Below are 22,802 nucleotides of genomic sequence, written 5' to 3' on the forward strand. Positions count from 1 at the left end.
ATCAATTTGTTCTTTTTTAAATGCATAAATAGCTGTTCATTTTTTTCTATCATTTTATTTTTTTCATCCCCTCTGGTAACCATCAGTTTGTTCTCTATAGTTAAGGGTCTGTTTCTTGGTTTGTCTCTCTCTCTCTCTCTTTTTTTTCTTTTTTCCTTTGCTCATTTGTTTTGTTTCTTAAAATCCACATATGAGTGAAATCATATGGTATTTGTCTTTCTCTGACTAACTTATTTCACTTCGCATTACACTCTCTATAGCTCTGTCCATGTTGTTGCAAATGGCAAGATTTCATTTTTTTTATGGCTGAGTAATATTCCATTATATATATTACCACATCTTCCTTATCCACATTTGGGCTGCTTCCATATCTTGGCTATTATAAATAACGCTGCTATAAACACAGGGGTGCATGTACCCCTTTGAATTAGTGTTTTTGTATTTTGGGGGTAAATTCCCAATAGTGTAATTCCTGGATCTTAGGGTAATTCTATTTTTAATTTTCTGAGGACGCACCACACTGTTTTCCACAATGGCTGTAAGAGTTTGCATTCCCACCAATAGTGCATGAAGGTTCCTTTTTCTCCATATTTTTGCCAATATTTATTGTTGCTTATGTTTTTTTATTTTAGCCATTCTGACAGGTGTGAGGTCATATCTCATTGTAATTTTGATTTGCAAACCCTAAGATTCCACCAAAAAACTATTTGAACTGATAAATAAATTCAGTAACGTTGCAAGGTACAAAATCAATATACAGAAATTTGTTGCATTCCTATACACTAATAATGAAGCAGCCAAAAGGGAAATTAAGAAAAAAAACCCATTTACAAATGTACCAAAAACAATAAACTATCTAGGAATAAACTTAACCAAAGAGGTGAAAGACCTCTACTCTGAAAACTATAAAACACTGATAAAAGAAATTCAAAATGACACAAAGAAATGGAAAGACATTCCATGCTCATGGGTTGGAAGAACAAATATCGTTAAAATGTCTATACCATCCAAAGCAATCTATAGATTTAAAGCAATCTCTATCAAAATACCAACAGCATTTTTCACAGAACTGGTACAAACAAATCTAAAATTTATATGAAACCACAAAAGACCTCAAATAGCCAAAGCAATCTTGAAAAAGAAAAAAATTGGCGGTATCTCAATTCCCGATTTCAAGTTATATTACAAAGCAGTAGTAATTTAAACAGTATGGCGCTGGCATAAAAATAGACACATAGATCAAAGGAATAGAATGCAAAAACCCAGAAATAAACCCACAATTGTATGGTCAGTCAATCCTCAACAAAGGAGGAATGAATATGCAATGGGAAAAAGACAGTCTCTTCAACAAATAGTGTTATGAAAACTGGACAGCAACATGCAAAAGAATGAAACTTGACCACTTTCTTACACCATACACAAAAATAAACTCAAAATGCATTAAAGGCCTAAATGTGAGACCTGAACCCATAAAAATCCTTGAAGAGAGCACAAGCAGTAAGTAATCTCTCTGACATCAGCCATAGCAACATTTTTCTAGATATGTCTCCTGAGGCAAGGGAAATAAACAAAAATAAACTACTGGGACTACATCAAAATAAGAAGTTTCTGCACAGTGAAGGAAACAATAAAACTAAAAGGCAACCTACTGAATGGGAGAAGATATTTGCAAATGACATATCCAATAAAGGGTTAGTATCTAAAATATACAAAGAAAAGATACAACTCAATACCCCAAAAACAAATAATCCAATTAAAGAATGGGCAGAAGATATGAACAGACATTTCTCCAAAGAAAACATATAGATGGCCAACAGACACCTGAAAAGATGTTCAACATCACTCATTGATTTGTATATATTAAAGAGCTATAGGTTTTGTTTATCCGTCATATCTGAATAAAGTGGCTAAAAAACAAGAACAAAGAAAAAAATATTTGAGTTGAAGCCTAGGGTCTACTCACATTTTGGGCACTATTTTTGGCCTATAGATATGCAACAGGAATTGGTGAAATGACCAAGCTATTAGGCAGTCATAGATTTATACTCACCACCAGACGTAAACTGGAAAACATTGTCACAAGCTCTTTAGAACCTTATAGGGCTCATGTGTAATACACAAGGCCCTGGAATAATCAATCAAGTCCCTAAAATTATTCCAGCCAGCTGTAGTTCTGAATGCTGGTTTCTATGGATTAAAACTGGCTATTACCCTGCTCTCCCATCTTTGGTCTTGAAGAGCATATTTTTAAAAATCATTGTGCCCAAGGCATCCCTTGGCTTAGATGATTCATAACTGATCAATTATACTAACGTAGAAAGGTTAAATACTCAAAGTCTATAAGGCAGGGATTGTGGAGCTCCTAGTTTCAGGCAGTTCTTGGACAAATATTTTGAAGCACAAGCCATATGTTTTTAACCAATGACACTAAGGGGCATTGAAACTGTGCTTCTCATGTGAAGTAAAGAAGTAGACATCAATTCATAAAGGACACACAGTCAGCAAGTACTCATCTTGGGTAGCATATTGGTTTCTTTTTTTTTTTTAAGACTTATTTATTATTATTTATTATTATTATATTATAAATTATTATTTATTATTCTATTTGAGAGAGAGAGAGAAAGTGGGGGAAGGGAGGGAGAGGGAGAGAAAATCTCAAGCAGACTCTCTGCTGAGTGGGGAGCCTGAAAAGGGCCCAATCTCACGACCCTGAGATCATGACCTGAGCCGAAATCAAGAGTCAGATGCTTAACAGAGTCACCCAGGTCCCCATATTGGTTTTTTTAAAGACTAATGAAAAAGTTCGGTTGGAGAAATATTTTGAATGCCCATAGCATCTGCTATCTTTATTTTTCATGTGACAGGTAGCATGTGTTGCCCTTTATCTTTTGGAAAAATGTCCTGATTATGTAATTAGTGTGGGAATCTCTAAGAGAAGGGATGAGTACTGGCACTTCAATGGGCCCTCCATGGACTTCAGACCCAATGCAACTTCCCCTCTAGGGAAACCAAGGGTACCCAACAGAATGAAAATGGGGAGGTCTCCAAACAACTTATCAAAAGGCTACTATCAGTCTCTAGAGAATGGAAACCAGGTCATGTCCATAACCCGAAAGCATCTATGGGGCTGTCCATGCCTGGTACATGCTTCAGAGCAGCAACTAAAATGCTGGTGCTTAAAGAGAACAAGAAATATCCTCTTTCCTGGGGCCAAATCATTCCTGGGAATGGATCAAGAGCGCTCTCCTGGGATTTGTGTGGCAAGGTTGTTTAGAGGATGTTGATTTCTGCTTTGAGTCATTCTAGGTACTTCTCTTTTGTAAAGATTTTGTATTTTTATTTGACAGAGAGAGACAGTGACAGAGGGAAAACAAGCAGGGGTAGTGGGAGAGGGAGAAGCAGGCTTCCCACGGAGCAGGGAGCCTGATGCAGGGCTCGATCCCAGGACCCTGGGATCATGACCTGAGCCGAAGGCGGACGCCCAACGACTGAGACACCCAGGTGCCCCACTTCTCCTCTATTCTTTATACTTTGTGTTTGGAATAAAGTAGTTAGGATTGTCTGATTGTAACCAAGGCTGTTTGCCTTGAAGTGCCCAAATCCAACCAATTTCTTCTAGAATGTATGCCTGAAGATAGGAATTTTGTCACCCAAGATGGTCCTGCCAAGTTTACCTGCATGGTCCGGCTGCATGAACACCGTTGTGGAGGTATGGGGAAACAGGGCTAGGGTGTCTCGGTGAGTCCCTCGTAGGTGGATGGTGTTCCCTTGAAAATAAACTCCATGCATATCCGTGTCAGTGCCCATTCCAATCATATGCCAGGAAACTCTATCCTTTTTGCACATGCTTAGGCCTGGCTGGTTGCCATACATAAAGCCATTAATAGCTAAACAAAAGGAAAAAGATAGTCAGAGCCCACTATGATCTTGTAGATACTGAAAACACACCATTTTAGTTGAGGATTATCAGTGTGGGGGGGCGGGCTGTTCAAGTGTTCAAGTTCAAACTGTTTACAGAAGATCCTTACTACCAGAGAGTAAATAGTACTGGAGAAAAGGCACACAGTGAATCAATCCAAACTGGAGACTAAACTGAACAACAAGAATGAAAATATACTAAAATTGTGAAAATGTTATATTTAACAATATATACACAAGGGCACAAGTCCTAAGAATCAATAAGGAATAAATCAGGTTGTTTTCTGGCATAATTTTTTTCTGACAAAATTGTTTGATAGTGTAATATTATATCCTGCAATTCACATTTTAGTTTTGCAGATTATGAAGAACATCATCCCTGTAAAAATATCTATGAACTTCATCAATTTCCTCAAAGCCTGCTCTAGAACTCTTGATTTAAAAATCATTTTCTTTTGAGGTTCTTATCTTGTTATCTCTTTTAAGTGTCTCTTTCTCAGTTTGTTAATTCATTTCATTTTGTTAGATCTTCATCTGCCAATGGATTTGCATTTGATTCCAAAAGTTGCCAGACATCCCTTTACTGATTTCATGGATCTTGCACCATTTGAAAGATTTGCAATTGATTGACATTGTATTTGCATGTCTGGTCAGTGGAGAGGGATTTTTCTTGCAGGGGAGAGGGGTGCTAAGTTTTAAGAGGTTAGACTTTGAGTAAATAATTTTGCCTTTTGATAACTTTTATTTCCCTACCCCAATAAAATAACTGAAAGGACTTTGAATAATGATGATTTAAATAATGGAGACTTTCTGTATCTCCTGAAATGAAAATCTTTTATATCAACCTCAATCCACTGATAGTGACTACCTGGAGCAGTGCCTTGAAAAGAATTTAGAAACCACATTCCCACTCTGTGAGGGATGAATATATTAACTGAATAGCACTGTTTGACGGGGGGGGGGACCACACATAATTATGTCTCATGTTTGATGTCCCTTAGATAAAGATTCTATACCCGCGCCACTCCTTATAATGCCCATAGTAGGAAAGAACAACTATCATACATATGAATGATCTTCTTTATAATCCCATTATCAGATAAAATCATTTTTTTATTTCTGTGTCTGCAGAACCAGTGGTACTTGGTAATTTTATTCAAATGTCTGGGATTATTAGTAGAAAGTCTAAGAAGCCTGGAGGCTTCTGAGAAGAACATTGCATTTTCTGAAAAAAATCTTTGATAATGCTTTTGCAAATAAATTATGTAAATCTTGTCCACTGAATGTTAAAGAGATTTTTGTAATTTGTCAGATAAAGGTACCCAAAGCCCATGATAAGTTCTGGTAAAGAAGTTACACTGTTCTGCCTTCTTGTGTAGTCTTGTCCCCTAACTCAGTCAATATTTGTTGACTAACCCAAGAACTACTGTAGGTACGCTTCTTTTTTGTCATAAAAGACCCCCAAGGACAGCTCGCAAGCCACTGGGGATGCCCTTGAGGGAAAGAGATCAACAAACACCTTTGAATATAGACTATATAATAGGTGTAATGCAAAGCACTGTCTACCATGTGAGGCACTTTCTCTTTGGTACTGTTGCCATCATTCTTCCCTCTACTCCATGCAAGCAAGCCTGGAGATAGAATTTAATTTATAATTAATGTAAAATTTAAATTAAAATACATTGCTTTCCTTGCATTTTGTTTTAAAGGTGGCATATTTTACACATCCAATATATGAAATTGTATTTCACATTGTCAAACCAGGGTGGGGCTGGATGTGACATGGTCCATTAGGGGTTTAATGCTTTCTCTTTACAGGCCTCTCTTACAATAAATTTCTTTTGCAACTTAGCTTTTCCATGAAGGAATTGCTGTTTCCTCATTCTACTTTATTCCACCCCCCCCCTTTTTTTGGCTGCTAGGAAGGTTGGAAACAAATTTCATTATTCAGTTATAACAAAAATTTTGTAGAAGATGGTATTGAAAATGAGTTACTCTGTGCTTTTCATTGGTCGAAGAGGAGACTGTCAGCATGGAGCACCCAGGACCATAGGAGTCTGTGAGCTGCCTGCTATGGGTCACTTGGAACTTCCTTGGGGGAAGGGAGATTAGGGACTATTTTGTTATTTTCCCATAATGTTTCAAAGGCAATACATAGTTGTTATCCTTGGTCCTAAAATGAGAAATCTGGCACCTGTTCTCTTAGAGTGCTTGCTTTGGGCCCCTTTGTTGACTGCACACTCTAGTAGTTGTTTGAGTTTGGGCTCTCACTCATTATTCTCTCACCTTAGGTAGTGTGCCCAAGACAAATGAGAATCTTGTGTTAGTCACACCAATTACAAGGTGGTTTGCCACTGTTACAACTGATAGAAGAGACACAGAGAAGGGGAATTAAGTAATTCCTTCTAAATAAGATCTGGGACAGGAATGGGTAGCATTTTACAAATTAGCACTTTAGACAGTCCTTCATGTACTTGATAAGAGATGCTTTGCTGTTTAATGTTTATCTCTAATGATCACTTGGATTATCAGGCTTAATGATATGATTACAAACCCAAGGGAGGGCATTTTGTCAGTAATTTTGTACTTTTATAATGTACTGTGATCTTTGCTAGTTCATATTCTGTGTTGCTTCATCTCAAGCTGATGAAGTATTCTGGAAGTATTAATTAAGTTTCACAGTATCGCTGGGAGATAGGGAGGTTTCACCATACATTCTGAGATGAAGTCATGAAATAATCTACGTGTGACCAAGAACAATATCCAAGAAACCAAAATTAAGATAGTTAAAACATTTGAAACATTTTCATTTCAAAAGCAATTACACCTTTCCCTTACAGAAGGGAAAGTCATTTTTCATACCATGCATTCGGTTGGACTTCACAAAATCCTTGTCTTCTTTGTCAATACTGAAGGGGTGCCACATAAACCTCTGAATGTTTTCGTCAAGATACCTGCTCAAGTTCTCATCAAAGACTGTGAAGAGTAGGTAAAATTCCTTGTCTATTCCTTTCTACAGAGAAGAAAGAAAGGAATGTATAAAAAGTACAGCTTGGAGGGAATTCTTATCTCTACTTCACTTTCAAAGTTAACACAAAGTAAATGAGGACCAACATCAGCCATGGATTTACTGGGTCATTTTGTAAATCAGGATTCTGACCGTGATTCTGATAAATTCATTTTATACCGTAAAATTCCATCTTCCTCATTACATCCTTCTTTCTCCCCATGGGACTTGCTCAGAGGAAATAAGTCCTTACTCGCAAGCTTTCCTACACTGTGGGACTCCTGTTTTCAGGCTGGTTGTCACTCTCTTATGCTCCAAGCCCTGGCCTCTCTCTCTGACTGTGTCTCCTTGTCCTCATCCCTTGCTTACTCCAGCTCCCTGGTTTTCTGCTCTTCTATGATCACCCAGCTTCGCTCCTACCTCAGGGACTTTTCATGTGCTGTTCCCATTGCCTAGAAGTTTCTCCCAGGTCTTGCTTGGCTCACTCCCTTACTCCATTCAGTTCTCTGCACAAATGTCACCTCCTCAAGGGCTCTTCCCAGACCACCCTGTCTAAAACAGTCACCCAGCTTCCATCCTACCTGCAGACTCACTCACTCACTCCCTCCCACTATACTCTTCTTCATAGCACTTATCTCCATGGGAAATGATATTTTATTTATGCATTTAGGTTTTTGATTGATGTCCCACTGCATTGTAGCTTTGTGAGGGTAGGGACATTTTGGATTCCTCTCTGTGTCCCAGTTAAAAAATAATGCCTGGAAAAGCAGGCACTCTACATGTTTTTGAGTGAAATAATGAATTCATATAACCCATGAGACTTTGCTAAATTATGTTAACATAAATTGAAATTGAGGGGACCATGGATTACTTCCCACTGTGTATATTCCTAATCCATGTGTTTGAGCATGTCTGACCACACAGCATCCCGCATTGCTGAAATATGCTTTTCTTTAAAGCTGAACCAGAGAGGTGACTATATTTTCTGTCCTTCAACCATCTTCTTATCTCTAATGTGTTCCCCTCCAACCCACCCTTTACCCTGCTGCCTGCTCCGGAGGGATCCCCAGCAATGCCACAGATCACATCTCTCTCCTTCTGAAACTGGACAATACAGTCCAAACTTGGAGTGATCTGGTCCTTGCCTACCTGCTCAGGCTCATATCTTGGCCCTTCCCTCCTGGCACTTTGACCAAAGTGAGGTCAAACTCCTTGCAGCAATCTGAATTTGCTGTATTCTGAGGGCCTTTGTCTTTCATGCATGCATCCCTTCAACTTGAACATCTGCCACCCTAATCCAACTTCAAGGGCCAGTTTAGCTGTCCCACCTCTGTGATGCTTTCCTAATGTATCATCAAAGATGTGGGTACCCTTTGCTTTATTCTCATACCATACCTTATATACAGTTATTGCTTTTATCACATGGTGTTTTAGAAGGCAGTAGTTTAAGATCATGAGCTATGAAAAGGAACAATGCAGGCTTGAAATTTTTCAAAGTAAAATATAAAAAATTGGGGAGAAATAAGAGGTCAAGTATACTTTAAAAGATTATGGGATTCTAATGTCATTCTACTTATCCACTGTGGAAACTGGGGCAAGTGATTTACCCTCTCTAAGCCCTAATTCCCTCATTTGCAAAAGGAGGATAAGAGTAGCCACCACTTCCTGTTTTTTGGTGAAGGTTAAATTAGATAATATAGGTAAAGCACTCAACACAGCATCTGGCAAATCCCAAGTACTCAATGTTAATTGTGATTATTAGCTATGATTTCAACTGTCCATAAAACAAGAAGGAACCGCTGAAAGGTATTGAGTTGAAGAACCTCATCACCTGTGAGTTATTTGGAAGGTAACTGGGTCTATGAGGGTGGGAAATTAACCCAGGAAAAGGTTAGAAAGTGATAGGTGAAAGGTGATAGGACCCTGTGTGATGGTTAATTTTATGTGTCAACTTGACTAAGCTGCAGTACTCAAATATTAGGTCAAACATTTTTCTGGATGTTTCTATGAAGATGTTTTTGGATGAGATTAACATTTGAATTTGGTAGATGGAGTAAAGCAGATTGCTCTCTCCAATGTGGGTAGGCCACATCCAATCAGTTGAAGGACTCAATAGAACAAAAGTCTGACCCTCCCACAGGTAAAAGAGAATTCCTCCCACCTTTGAAGTGGAACATTGACTTTTTTCTGCCTTCACACTTAACCTCAAACATATGGTCTTCCTGGGTCCTGAGCCTGCTGGACTTTTGTGTCTCCTGGGTCTCTTGCTTGCCGACTCTCTCTGCAGATCCTGGACCTTACCAGCCTCCATAATCATGTGAGCCAAGTCCTTATAATGAGTCCGTTTCTATTTCTATATACATCCTTATGGTTCTTTTTCTCTGGAGAACTTGGATTAATCCATCCTGCCATGTGTGCATGGAATGCATCTGAGTGATGGCTAGTGTCCGCAGCAAAAAATTCTTTTGTGAAGAGCATTTACATCAGTATGATTTAGGCTCCCATAGCAGCAGGGAAACCAGGAGGTCTGAATCATGATCGATCACACAACTCTGAGTGTTGAAATGTGGATACGGGAAGTGAGTTTTGCAAATAAGGTTGTCCTGAAATTTTTAGTGTCTACTTGTAGACCACACATTTAATATTTGAGTGTGTGTATTGTGGCATTTTCTGCTACCTAAACTTCTTAATATGATTTTGAAGATGGAGTGCTTATCCTGTATTTCATTTATTCAACCATAAATATCGGTGGAGTGTCAGCAGTGTACCAGGCATTGTTCTGGGAAATGAAGATAAGACAGACAACTTTCCTGCTCTGTGCTACCTATATTCTTGTTAGAAGAAACATACCAGAAACATAAAAAATAAACAAAGAAAATGTCCTATGAAAATCAGGTGATGTGATAGAGTATGACTTTAGCTTGGTGATCAGGGAAGGCTTTTCTAAAGAGGTGACAGGAAGAGCCAGCCATGCAAGGTCAGGGGAAGGCATTCCAGGCAGAGGGAACCTAGTAAAGAGACCCTAAGCCAAGGATAATGTTGGTCTGTTCAAGGAACAGCAAGGCTTATATGGATGGAGCAGAGGTAGGCATGAGGGAGTGTGGGAGACATATCAAAGAAGGAGTCAGAGGCTGGGCACATAAGGCTGGGCTAAGAAATGTAGATTTTTATTCCAAGTGTGATAGGAAGCCACTAGAGGGTGTTTAACATGGATGTGATTTGATCTTATTCACATTTTAGAAAAGTCACACTTGCTTCCCTGTGAAGAAACAGATCACAGGAGAAACAGGGGCATGAAGAGGGGATGATGCATGATCTAGATCAGAGCTTGGACCAGGCAAAACATATTTTCCTTTTGCTATGAAGGACATCGGAAAGACAGCAAAATTTTCAAGGGTGCTCAGATTTGATAATAGTACAGTATCAAGACTAATTTCCTGACCTGGATAATTATGCTGCATTTATGTCAGAGAGTGACCTCACTTTTCAGAAACATGCTGAAGAGACATCAAGTCTATAACCTACCTCAAACAGGTCAGGAAAAAGAAAACAGAAAAATGAAGAGAAAGCTAATAAAGCAAATGAGGCAAAATGTTTATATTTAGGGAACCTGGGTGAAGGATGTATGGGAATTCTTTGTGTGGTTTTTTGTGCAACTTTTGCGTAAGTCTGAAACTATTCAGTAATTATTCAAAATAAGATAGGCATAGATGGCTGGATAGACAGAGAGTAGAAGTAGGGAGTCTGATTAAGTGGCCATTGTAGAAGGCATGGGTGTTAGCAAAGGGCCTATTAGCACCTAGTTAGATTCTGTGACATCCATTCACCCCTGGGAGAATTTCCTGGAAAGAGATGCAAATACCTCTTTCATGTTCCCGATCTACCTGAAGAGAAGAGACCTAAGCTTTGACCTACAGATGGCCTGCGTTAGTATGTGTTTCATAAGTACTTTTCGCATTGAAGAAACTTTCTGTCTGGCCAAGTGGATTTCTCTCTCAGCCAAGTCCCAGGTGTGGGGTATTTCAGGTTACTATTAATTTTTCATGAACTTCGTGTAAATGGACTGACCATGAGCGGTGTTTGGCTCAGGCAACAATCTTCACATACTATGACGTGCTTCTAGCAAGCATCCAAGCTACTTGGATGAATTGGGGCAAAATCAGAACTACCTTACAGAAGTTTTCTGGCACTCAGTTTCCTGGGGTCAGGTATTTAGCTACAGGAAGCAGGGTAGTGCATTGGAAAAACAAAGTTGGAAGCTCAAAGCCCTCTGTTACTGCTGAGTTTCAGTACTTACTACTTGGGATATCACTCAATGTCTCTGGGCCTCAGTTTCTTTTTTTTTTTTTTTTTTTATTCTTTTTTTTTCTTTTCTTTTTTATTATTATTTAAGACCTTTATTAACGGGTGCTTGCTGTTTGTTGATTTTTTTGAAAAAATCAAGTTGTAAACTTTTTATTACAAATTAAAAATGAGGTTCTTAAAAATCTCAACTTGACCAGATATGAAACAATTTAAAAACCTTTAAAGGTGTATTGAGAAAAACGAGGTTTTTTTTTTTTTTTTTAAAAAACACATTTGTCGGGGCGCCTGGGTGGCTCAGTTGGTTAAGCGACTGCCTTCTGCTCAGGTCATGATCCTGGAGTCCCGGGATCGAGTCCCGCATCGGGCTCCCTGCTCAGTGGGGAGTCTGCTTCTCCCTCTGACCCTCCTCCCTCTCATGCTCTCTGTCTCTCATTCTCTCTCAAATAAAAAAAAAAAAAAAAAAAACACGTTTGTCATTACCAAAAAGAGACGTCTTTAGGTAAAAATAATAAAAACCCCATGCTGCATAGATAATGCAGATAGTTCTATTTATCTGGTCAGTGTGGGCCTCAGTTTCTTTAGCTTTAAAACAGGGATGTCATTCTGCTTTGCCTTATATGACTGTTGGGGTACAGTGTAACTGTTCAGTCCTATTACACATGCATTATTGAGGGCCCATTTGGAGGGCCCTGACACACTGAGCCTCTAATAGACATTTCTAGGATTGGAACTTTGTGCAGAAATGAAAATCTGAGGTGGACTAAGACACTTTGTGTCCTTTACCTAGAAATTCCCTGGAGCCCAGAAGTGGGTGCTTACAATGCCAACATTATAAAATATACCATGTAAATAAATAGCCTTGCTATTTCTGATTGGTGAAATAAATCAAAATGATTGTTTGATTAGATTTTCCTCCTTTCATCAATGTGTTTAATATCATGTAGACATAGCTTGAAATGCTATGCTTTGCCACACTAGTCAATGCAACCAGCAAAGCCTCCAAGTTGGGACTTGCAAGAATTTATCTACATGCTTTCTTGTGCCCTTGACCCTAGTGATTCACTTGCAGCTTACAGTGGTGAGTTACAATGGTTCTCTACCTCGGCTACACATTAGAAAGCACCTGGAGATTCTGATTGAATCAGTCTGGAGCACTGGAATGAAAGATGTTTAAAAGGTCCCCTATGTGATTCTAACATGTGGCCAAGTTTGAGAAAACTTGTCCAAGAAGAAAGGGTCCCAATTCACAGTCCATGTAGATCCCTAAAGATTTCTAGAATCAAAGCAATGCACAGGGACAGGGACCCACCAAATTCCACCCACAACAAGCAGAAATCCTGGGTTTCTGGGTGGGCATCTATAACTTTCAGATCTTAAATTTACCTTAAAATTAAATTCAGATCTTAAATTTACAAAAAGTAAGATACTCATTCTGTATCTTAAGTCAATTTTAAGAAGGAGGAAAAACCGCTTTTCATACCTGACGCCTTATTACACTCTTATCCTTAGCCATATTATTGCTGTCTCCCACATACAACCCTGAGGAGAATTTAGTGACCTTGGATGGCCTACCTGTGTCCCATCGGCATTGAGAGCACCCTTCTTACAGACTAGCAAGGGCCCCACAAGACCAGCGCTGGTGTCCTGGATGGGCTCCACCGCTGAGAAGTAAAGATAGGTCAGACAGGGGGGATCACCGGCCGTTGGGCTTACACTCTCAGGCACTGTCCACTTGTACGTGAAGGTTTCACCTGGCTTCACATGAGCCCCTGGCTTCAGAAATCCTGGGCAGATAATAGATACAGTTACTCTCAAAGCAAGAGCCAAGAACATTAGATTTGTCAGACTGGGTCTTCCAGCCCTGGGGTCTCTCTCTGATGATGTATTTTGTAGAAGAACAGTTGTTTCCACTCGGGTATCCTACCAGGGAGGTCACTGTCACTGTCCGCTGTTGTATGAGATAGCAGCTTATATCCAAGGGTCATCTTCTCCAGAGATTACATTTAGTGTCTTCGTAGATACTATTTCTTACCCAAATACTAGGCTTAGCAAATATGAAAAGAGTGATAATTGCCTCTCTAACAATTAAATGTAAATCCATAAACTCTCACTGAGTGCCTTCGTATGCAGAATACATGATACTCAGCACTGCGGAGGATACCCCAAAAAGTTGAGCAAGCACCCTGTCTTTAAAGAGTTTGAAATCTAGGTTGAACTAGGAAATAAGCCAAATAATCATAAGATAGAGGAGGTAAGTGATGACACAGGATGACAAAGCTGATAAGTGGCAGGTCTGGGATTCAAACTCAGGGCTGTCTGATTCCAAAGACTTGGCACTCAGCCCACACATCAGATTGCCAAATGAACACGATGAATACATTGAGTCTCTCCAGCCAGGCTGAGGCCAGAAACTCTCTGCACCTTGTCCAGAGCTTTGCAATAATGTGCCCAGTATGTTTGCTAAGATAAACAATAGAAAATATAGACATATGGGCTGTCACTGGCTGTCTTCCTACACACACACACACACACACACACAGCCATTGTGAGCATTTTGACCAAGGAGAAAGTATAGGTAGAAGAGATGTTGCTGTAGGAGGGAGGATGATGATGGGTCTGGGAAGGGGGAATTCTCCCTCCATTCCTCCCTTCTCTGTTCCCATCATTTCAAAGCCTGCTCTGGACTGGGCCTAGCCCCTCCTTGGGCATGAAGTATCCCAGACTTTCATAATGTCTGTTGCAATGATGGGGAAGACTTCCAAGGAGACTAGGAGGTTCCCAAGAGTAGTATCATGAGTGGAAGGGTAGTTCCTGCAGCTATCGGGCCAAAGCTGCCTTTCTTACATGTAGGGAGTCTCTGCCACCTACTCTGTGATGGGGAGAGGCCATATATGATGGTAAACACACGAGACTGATTATCAATAAATATTTGTCAGCAGAGACAGTGCAGGATTTTGATGTCAACCAAACATTGGAAATCAGATTTTATCCTCAGCCTTTACCCACAGAATCCCCTATAACCTGTGGTTGAAAGCTCTCCATCTTAGGGAAGTGGGGGTGACCATGAACGTAGCTCACTTTGAAATTTATTACATTACTGAGGTAAAAGGAAAGGAGTGAACATTTCCTAAGTGCTTACTGTGGAGCAGACCCTGCCCTGAATTCTCTCCAGCTCCTTCTGAAGGAGTCAGAGTGTCACTATCTACATTGGTAGGGAAAGAGTAAGGCACAAGCTCACAAAGCTCCCAGGGCTGGTAAGAAAAGGGGCCAGCATCTGAACCAAATCTATCCAGTTCTAAGTCCTCTGTTCCCTCATCCTCTTTCCTCCCAGAGGCCAGCCTGAGACTCACCATCTATGTTTGGGGCTGCATCAGAGGCCTTGTCATAGATCACGCCATGGGGCAAAATACTGTAGACTTTGTCGGCTTTGTTGGCAAAGGTGACTAGCAGGGTATCACCCACCTCTGCCCTGATGACGGGGCCTGAAAGATATCAAGAGGAGGAGGGAGAAGAGGATGAAAAGGGGCAGAGGGAAGTGAATATATGCAGGAGAAGGAGAGTCATTCCATGTACATATATGCCCCACTAAAGCATCTCCCCCCATTCAAAACATGACAGATGGTTTTATTCTACCAAGAATTCCAAGATGGGCTTCTGCCTCAGAGAGTCTCTTTCTTCGAGTAAAAGTTGCATCAACATACTCCATATACTGAGCCTTCCAATATTTTCCTCCAATTCTGTTGTCCCCTTGTGTGAAGTAGAGCTCGGAGTCACTGTGTAAAGAATAGGAACCTGACTGAGAGCACATCTCTACATATCCACCAGATGCCTTAATTATGGAGCTTCCTTTTATTCTCTTTAGCTCATTCACCCACCCATCTCCCTGGGAAAAATGGTCCAGTCTTCAACCAAGTGCCCCGGAATAGTCAGGCAGCCTTGAAAGTCTCCAGAGGGCTGGATGGTGGTCAAGCTCACTCCTCTCTTAGCCACCTACTTTCTTCCCCAGAGGTCCAGCAACCGAAGAAAGCACAGGTGAACTCCTTACTTACCAGCATTGCAGTCCCAGAATGGTGTTCTACAAAGTAAAGAGCTAACTGGTTTCTTTGCAGAGTAAATATCCCTCTATCTCTTGCTAATGTCAATATGAATAGTCTCTGCATCTAGTAAGCTCTTTGATATCTGGCATGATTAAGGAATGGAGTGTCTAGTTAATCAAATAGTTTAGTCAATGGAGAGTTATCGTATAAACGATATACATGAAATACCAAATTCCAAAGTTGTGAACTGCAGTGATGTGAATTTTGACTAGCACTATCTCTAGATACCTTATTTTTGCCAACGGTACCACCACTCCTGCAGTCACACAGGCTGCCTTTGTCTTCTTTCTCTGCCTCATCTCCTTATCTTGTTCATCCTTCCTTCTCTGTACCCTTTTTGCCTCTTTTCCTTGCCTTTCTCCCCGCTGCCACAAGCCCCGTACCTGCCCCCATCACCTTGTGTTTGCAGCATTTTACGGAGCTCTAGTTACACCCTCCGCAGCCTCCCTCTAGCCTCGGCTCGCTCCGGGTTCTCCCTCAGCATACACACTCCTACAACGTTAATCTCCAAGATGGTAATCTCCACGGCCTGCTCTAACATCTTCACCTGTTTACAGCCGCCAATCAGATAAAGTTCAAAAGGATTATAGGATATCTGCGGTTGAGATCCAGTTTACCCAATCCTCTCCCTATGGCTCTAGGCAAACCTCCACTCCCCTGTGCAAATCCCCCATCCAATCACTTTGATCTCACTAACCCCTGCAACTAAAATTTCCCTCCTTACGATTCACTTATATAAATTCCACTATTCTTCAGGACTCTGCTTAAGTCCCATTTCCTCTGAGAAGTGTTCCCTGGCTGTCTTAGCTCTCTCTGAACGCCCAGAGAACTCCCTTGTCTGGACAACTCATCTTAATCTTACTTGTAACTTGCCAAGTTACTTCTCTTCTCCTGCACACACAGCTTCTTTCTGACCTGAGGGTGGGAACACTGCCTTTCAGCTCCCTGCAACCCTCGTGTCAGTTTTTATGTTGTGTTTCCATATATCACATTAAATATCAGTTAAATATAGTTTAATATTTCATAAAGGTGCTTCAGAATTCTGGAAGGTTTCTAAGACAAAATTCCCAATGCCAGTTCTCATTATTCTGTTTATAGAGAAATACTGGTCAATAGAGAATGTCGATTTCAAACAGGTTCATATATGGTTCATACATATTCTTTAGGTTAGGTTCAAGGGCATTGGTTTGATGGAAGAATGAATGAATGAGTGAAATTATGATGAAAGAAATGAAGGGTATCTTATCCATCACAAAGAGAATTTTAAAAACATTCCCTCAAACATAAAAGGGATCATAGGGTAATAATGATCATTCTTGGTATCATACTGCACATTTCAAAATGCTTTCACAGATATCATTGCACAGGATTCCATAATAACAAGTCACAGGAGTCCACATCCACTTAGTGAATTGTTAGATTTAATTTGAAAAATACTACATGCTATGGGAGAGAAAATGATTAACAATGACTCAGGAGTCAGGGGAGGCTTCACTTAAGAGGTGACATTAGAATTAGATTTTGAAGGAAAAATAACATTTTGCTGGATAGGTAGGAAAAAGATATTCTGGGTAGAGGGGGCATAACATATCAGGTTGTCCTTGAACCAGAAAGGGTAAATTTCCTTGGTCAGTTCATGTCTATTGAAAGAGAGCCCTGTCTTATTCTCTCTTCAAAACTATCTTTTCCACATGTGCAAAGACCTTAGTCTGGTCTCTGTGAGCTTAGTATTTCTCATGGCACTTAGCACTGCAATTTTCACCCAGTAGGTGCTCAAGAAATGTTTGATGAATGAATGAATGAATTTAGTGCTTTGATATAGCCAGCCAATCATGACACAATAAATACCCTGCCAATTCTCAGCAATATGTACGTTACAGGGCTCAGAACCCTTTAAGTGGTGTCTTTTAGTGTCGTTAACCCTTTAAGTGGTGCCATCTATGGAGTATAGGCTCATAGGATAAGGGCTGGGGATACAAGTGAGGTCCCAGGAAAAGGTCTAACAGATGCCTCCCTTATGAGAAGCTTAGAAACACCAGCAAAGAGTACCTACCTGCCAGAAGCATTTAGGGGAAGACCACTGAATTTGTTATAGCCTTGAGGAGCATAATCCCAAAGAACTTTTTCAGCTGCTATAAAGTAGCGCCTCTGCTGACCCTTCATTTTGGGGTGAGGAATATCACCTTTGCAGTTACCAACATTGTACTGTCCCAGCATGCCGGCTGCAGAACAGAGAAAAACCACAAGCCAGGGTATAAATGCTCACAAAAGAAATCAGACAGGAAAAGACTGATAGATTTGACTTTGTAAACATTTAAAACTTTTGTACAGAAAACAGGACCTTAACGAAGTTAAAAGTGAAGGATAAGTGGTGGGTAGGGGGATATTTTAACACATAGGACAAAAGATTAATACATAAATACATTTGACAAAGAAGAAAGAAGAAAGTAAATCTCCCAATGGAAAATGGGCAAGGGACATCAATAGATTATTCACAAAATCTATCTAAATACCGTCGACCTATAAACACATGAAAAAAACAGTTCAATATTAATAGTAATCAAGCAACACTGTTATCCATTTATCAGATTGGTAAAGATTAGAAACACTAATAGTTCTCAGTGTTGGCAGATGAATGGGGAATTCTCACACACTAAGGGTGAGGAGTAAAAGAGAATTTGGCAATACATGTCCATCCATAGCTTTAAGAGAAAAATCAAACTGTTTGACCCAAGAATTCTAAATCTAAGAATTTTCCTAAAGAAATATCAGACAAAAGTGTAACATATCTGTAAACTGAGTTTTTTTAGTATGGTTTATGATAGCCCCCCAAAAATGAGGGGAAAATACAAGTGTTATGCAATAGAGTATTTGTTGGGTAAATCATAATCTCCTTTGAAAGGACACTGGGAAGATTAACAATGACGAAGTAGCTTTATATTCACTGACATGGAAATATATTTCTGATATATTAATAAGTGGGAAAAGTCAGATAAAGGGCAGTATTAATAGATTCACTTCATTTTGTAAATAACATGCACTTATGTATAAAGGTCTAAAAAATAGAGGGAGAATGTTCCTCAAAACGTAACACCATTATCCTAAGACAGAATTACTGATTTTTAAAATTAAGTATATTTTCTAATTTTTTATGATAATTTTTTTCTGAGGGTATGGATAATTTTGGAAATGCTATATTTCAGTAATGTACAAACACCGGCTTATGTCCACAGCCACTGGCCATGCTTAGCAATCTTACTAGTCTCAAATAAGCTGCGAATGCCTTGATTTTAAAACTAGTTTCTTCCTACATATAACAGCATGAGACCCTGTAAGAATAGGGATCTTGCAGTAAGAACACTTAATATCTACCCTCTTAGGAAATTCCAAGTACATTCTACAGTATTGACCATAGTCACCATGCTGTACATTAGGTCTCCAGAACTCATTCATCTTGCATAACTGGAACTTTGTACTCTTTGAGATCTCAAGTGTTCTTAGCATGGGCATGCGCATACACACAGTTAAACATGCGAGGTCATGGCTATGTTAATTAGTTTGAGTGTGGTGATGAGTTCAAAGTATGCATATATCAACACATCAAGTTGCACATCTTAAATATATGCAATTCCTATGTATCAATTATACCTCAATAAAACTGGGGGGAAATAAGAATGGGAATCTTGTCTTGATCACTTTGTCTTCCCAGAACAGTATCTGGTACATATTTACTGATCCACTCAACATTTATTGAATTGAACTGAATTGAAATAACCCAGCTGACTAATGTTAAGATTAGCTGCTTAAGGTTGACAGGAACAAGAATGTGTTATCAAAGCTGCCCTGGAGAGTTGCATCCCTGTACCTGCTGGTGACTGTGGGTAGTGAGTCAGTATCCAAATTTAATTACACATTATTTCTTCTGTGTCTATTCCATTGACACATTTTTTTTTTCTATTTTGTTCTCACCATCTTAGGCCAGACCTTTTCTTTTTTTTTTAATTTTATTTTATTATGTTATGTTAGTCAACATACGTTACAGCATTAGTTTTTGATGTAGTGTTCCATGATTCATTGTTTGCATGTAACACCCAGTGCCCCATTCAATACGTGCCCTCCTTAATACCCATCACCAGACTAACCCATCCCCCCACCCCCCTCCCCTCTAAAACTCTCAGTTTGTTTCTCGGAGTCCATAGTCTCTCATGGTTCATCTCCCCCTCTGATTTCCGCCCCTTCATTTTTCCCTTCCTACTATCTTCTTCTTCTTCTTCTTTTTTTTTTTTTTTTTTAACATATAATGTATTATTTGTTTCAGAGGTGCAGGTCTGTGATTCATCAGTCTTACACAATTCACAGCAATCACCATAGCACATACCCTCCCCAATGTCCATCACCCAGCTACCTCATCCCTCCTACCTCCCTCCACTCCAGCAACCCTCAGTTTGTTTCCTGAGATTAAGAGTCTCTTATGGTTTGTCTCCCTCTCTGGTTTCATCTTGTTTCATTTTTCCCTCCCTTCCCCTATGATCCTCTGTCTTGTGTCTCAAATTCCTCATGTCAGTGAGATCATATGACACTTGTCTTTCTCTGATTAACTTATTTCATTTAGCATAATACTGTCTAGTTCTATCCACGTCATTGCAAATGACAAGATTTCATTCTTTTTGATGGCTGCATAATATTCCATTGTATATATATACCACATCTTCTTTATCCATTTATCTGTTGATGGACATCTTGAGGCCAGACCTTTTCTACGTCATAACTCTAGTGTTGCCAATGTTTCTTAACTAGCATCCAGTGGCCAGAATCTCTCCATCAAATCCTTTCTGCACACAGGTATCATACTTATCTTCCTAAATTGCTGCACTGATGTGCCTAAGGATCTGGAAGAACCCTCTTGGCCTTCCAGACACAGTCCTGACTCCTTAGCTTTGCCCTTCAGATCTCCTCCCACTAGGCTCTGCCTCTGTAGATTTCTCTCTTATCACTCTTCTGGCATAAGCCTATGGTCCAGCTGAGGAGAGACCCATTCTGTGTGGTCCCAAAGGATGAGACTAAGTCATTCAACAGGCATTTAAGTAAAAAAAGAAAATGTTCATCATGTACCTATCATAGGACTTTGCAGCTATCATTGGCCCTTGTCTCAATATAAGGAAGAGCATTCTAGCAGAGAAGCCCAGAGATGAAATGGGCTGCTACAGTTCCTTAAAAGAGATATCCAGAAGGAAATGGAAGACTTAGATGTTGGGTTGGTCCAGATTATCCATAAATTTCTCTCCAGTGTTAAAATGTTATTATTCTATTTACAGCTGCTTGTATAGAACATGTCTTTTTCCTGGTTCATGGTGCTTCCTCTGCCTGGAAAGCCTTTCTTCCCTTCTTCATCTGTTCAATTCCTACCCATATTTCAAGACTCAGATTAGGGGCCAACACCTCAGGAAGTCCCTCTGCTTCTTCCAGAGAAGTGACCATAGCAAACAAAGAGCATTTATCTTTCTGCCTCAGATTTTATTCATTTGCAAATGTCTAACAAAGTCTAGCTACTAGACTGCAGGTTCCTTGAAGGTCTTACCATTTCTTTCATTCACCTCCCACCTTTTTCATAGGGAGTTGATGAATAAATATCTGTTGATAGGATGGCAAATAAATGAGCATTGTGCATTTTCCTCTATACTCAATATTTAATTAAATATAATACAAGAACCTATCTAACAGCAGATACTGAATGAGCATCATTGACTGTGTGGTATAATCATCCCCCTCGAAACATCCACACGCTACACTGGCCCTTGTCCTTTTTACCTTGTAGGTGATCACTAACTTGGCAAGTTATCATCCACTTCCCAGGATTCTCGACTACCATTTCTGTTGTCAGGAAGGTGGCTGGGAACAGGTTGATGACATCAGTCCGATGTCCTCTGCTGATGAAGGTGTTGCCATAAAAATAGATGGAATGGATGTCTATTTCATTCCCCATCCCATAGAGGTGCCAGGACACCAATTCACCAACACACATCTCAGGCTCAGGGAGGTTTCCAAAGAGGTATCCATTGAGGGCTGAAAAACAGAAACACACTGGTGCAAGAGAGTCCCCTGTAGAGGGGGTAACACATACTCCAGCACAGCTGAAAATTGAGCGCTGATCATCGCTTATAATGTTTTTGTGCAGAAAAGCATGACTCCTTTCATAAACTACAGTCCCAGAACAGAGTGAAAGGTATTAGGTTTTTCAAGAGAAAAGCACTCAATAAAAGTGGAGATGAGCACACAGGAAAACAAACTTGGAGCTGCTGTGTGAACACCATAATGAGGTCAGGAGTAAACAGAGCACTGCTCAGACTTCAGGATGGCTCAGCCACTTCCTCTCGCGATCCTTCATTTTCTTTCTTTCTTTCTTTATTTATTTTTATTATGTTCAGTTAGCCACTGTATAGTACATAATTAGTTTTTGATGTAGTGTTCAATGATTCGTTAGTTAAGTGTAACACCCAGTGCTCATCACAGCACGTGCCGTCCTCAATACCCATCACCCTGCAATCCTTCATTTTCATACCTGACTTCCCTACAGGACTCTTGGTCCCTGACATTAGAAACCCCATCTCACCCATTCCACAGCTATCAGGACCCAGCAGAAAAGCAGGCACATAGGAGCTACTTAATTTAAGTAACCAAAGCGAGCAGCAAGAAGGAAATGAAAGGAGCTGATTAGAAGGGACCTATGAGACGTGTTACTTTAAAGTTCTGTTATTTTAAAAGCAGAGAGAAAAAACAGTTGTTACTAGGTCTTGCTGGGGCAGCATCTAATTGATTGAGCTTATGCTGGAAGTCTGAGACCTAGTCTTTTGAATCATCTGAATGGCAGCCAGGACTTTACCAAGTGCAGAAGAAAACTTGACTCATGGTTTTAAAGAGTCATAACATCACTTCTTAAATCCAAACTGAATTAAAAAGCAATTGTTACTAAGATAATAATGATTAAGACAGCACAACTGATTCTAAATAATTTTAGTACATTTAAATAAATTTATCAATAAATATTATATTGATTGAGCATCTTCTATGGACTAGTTTTTGTTGTTTTTTTTTTTTAAGTTGATTTTTTTTTTTAAGATTTTATTTATTTATTTGACACAGAGAGATAGTGAGAGAGAGAGCACAAGCAGGGGGAGCGGCACGCAGAAAGAGGGAAAGGGAGAAGCAGGCTCTCCACTGAGCAAGGAACCCAATGCAGGGCTCAATCCCAGGACCCCGGGATCATGACCTGAGCCGAAGGCAGCTGCTTAACCGACTGAGCCACCCAGGTGCCCCATAAGTTGATGTTTTTCTATTCTTGGTTAGGTCTCCTTTACTAGTTCGAAGAAGACCGACTGTTTGCAAACACCTACTTCTGCATACAGGCTGATTTTTACTTTTATTTACTTATTTTTAAAGATTTTATTTATTTTTAAAAGATTTTATTTATTTATTTA

The 22,802-nt window shown here is 39.8% G+C and overlaps 1 protein-coding gene across 1 annotated transcript in view; it reads right to left on the bottom strand.

Annotated features, from left to right (window-relative positions):
* The window catches only part of HEPHL1 (hephaestin like 1), an 88,149-nt gene that overhangs the window by 40,834 nt on the left and 24,513 nt on the right, over positions 1 to 22,802 (bottom strand). Inside the window, exons 5-11 of the mRNA XM_032426356.1 lie at positions 21,136 to 21,390; positions 17,381 to 17,549; positions 14,864 to 15,003; positions 14,581 to 14,712; positions 12,803 to 13,014; positions 6,781 to 6,931; positions 3,675 to 3,887 (exon numbers count right to left, since the gene is read on the bottom strand). Coding sequence (XP_032282247.1) covers positions 3,675 to 3,887; positions 6,781 to 6,931; positions 12,803 to 13,014; positions 14,581 to 14,712; positions 14,864 to 15,003; positions 17,381 to 17,549; positions 21,136 to 21,390 — 1,272 coding nt within the window. The remainder of the gene's footprint in view (positions 1 to 3,674; positions 3,888 to 6,780; positions 6,932 to 12,802; positions 13,015 to 14,580; positions 14,713 to 14,863; positions 15,004 to 17,380; positions 17,550 to 21,135; positions 21,391 to 22,802) is intronic.

Source organism: Phoca vitulina, unplaced genomic scaffold (genome assembly GCF_004348235.1).
Source record: "Phoca vitulina isolate PV1807 unplaced genomic scaffold, GSC_HSeal_1.0 scaffold34, whole genome shotgun sequence".
Lineage (NCBI taxonomy): Eukaryota > Metazoa > Chordata > Mammalia > Carnivora > Phocidae > Phoca > Phoca vitulina.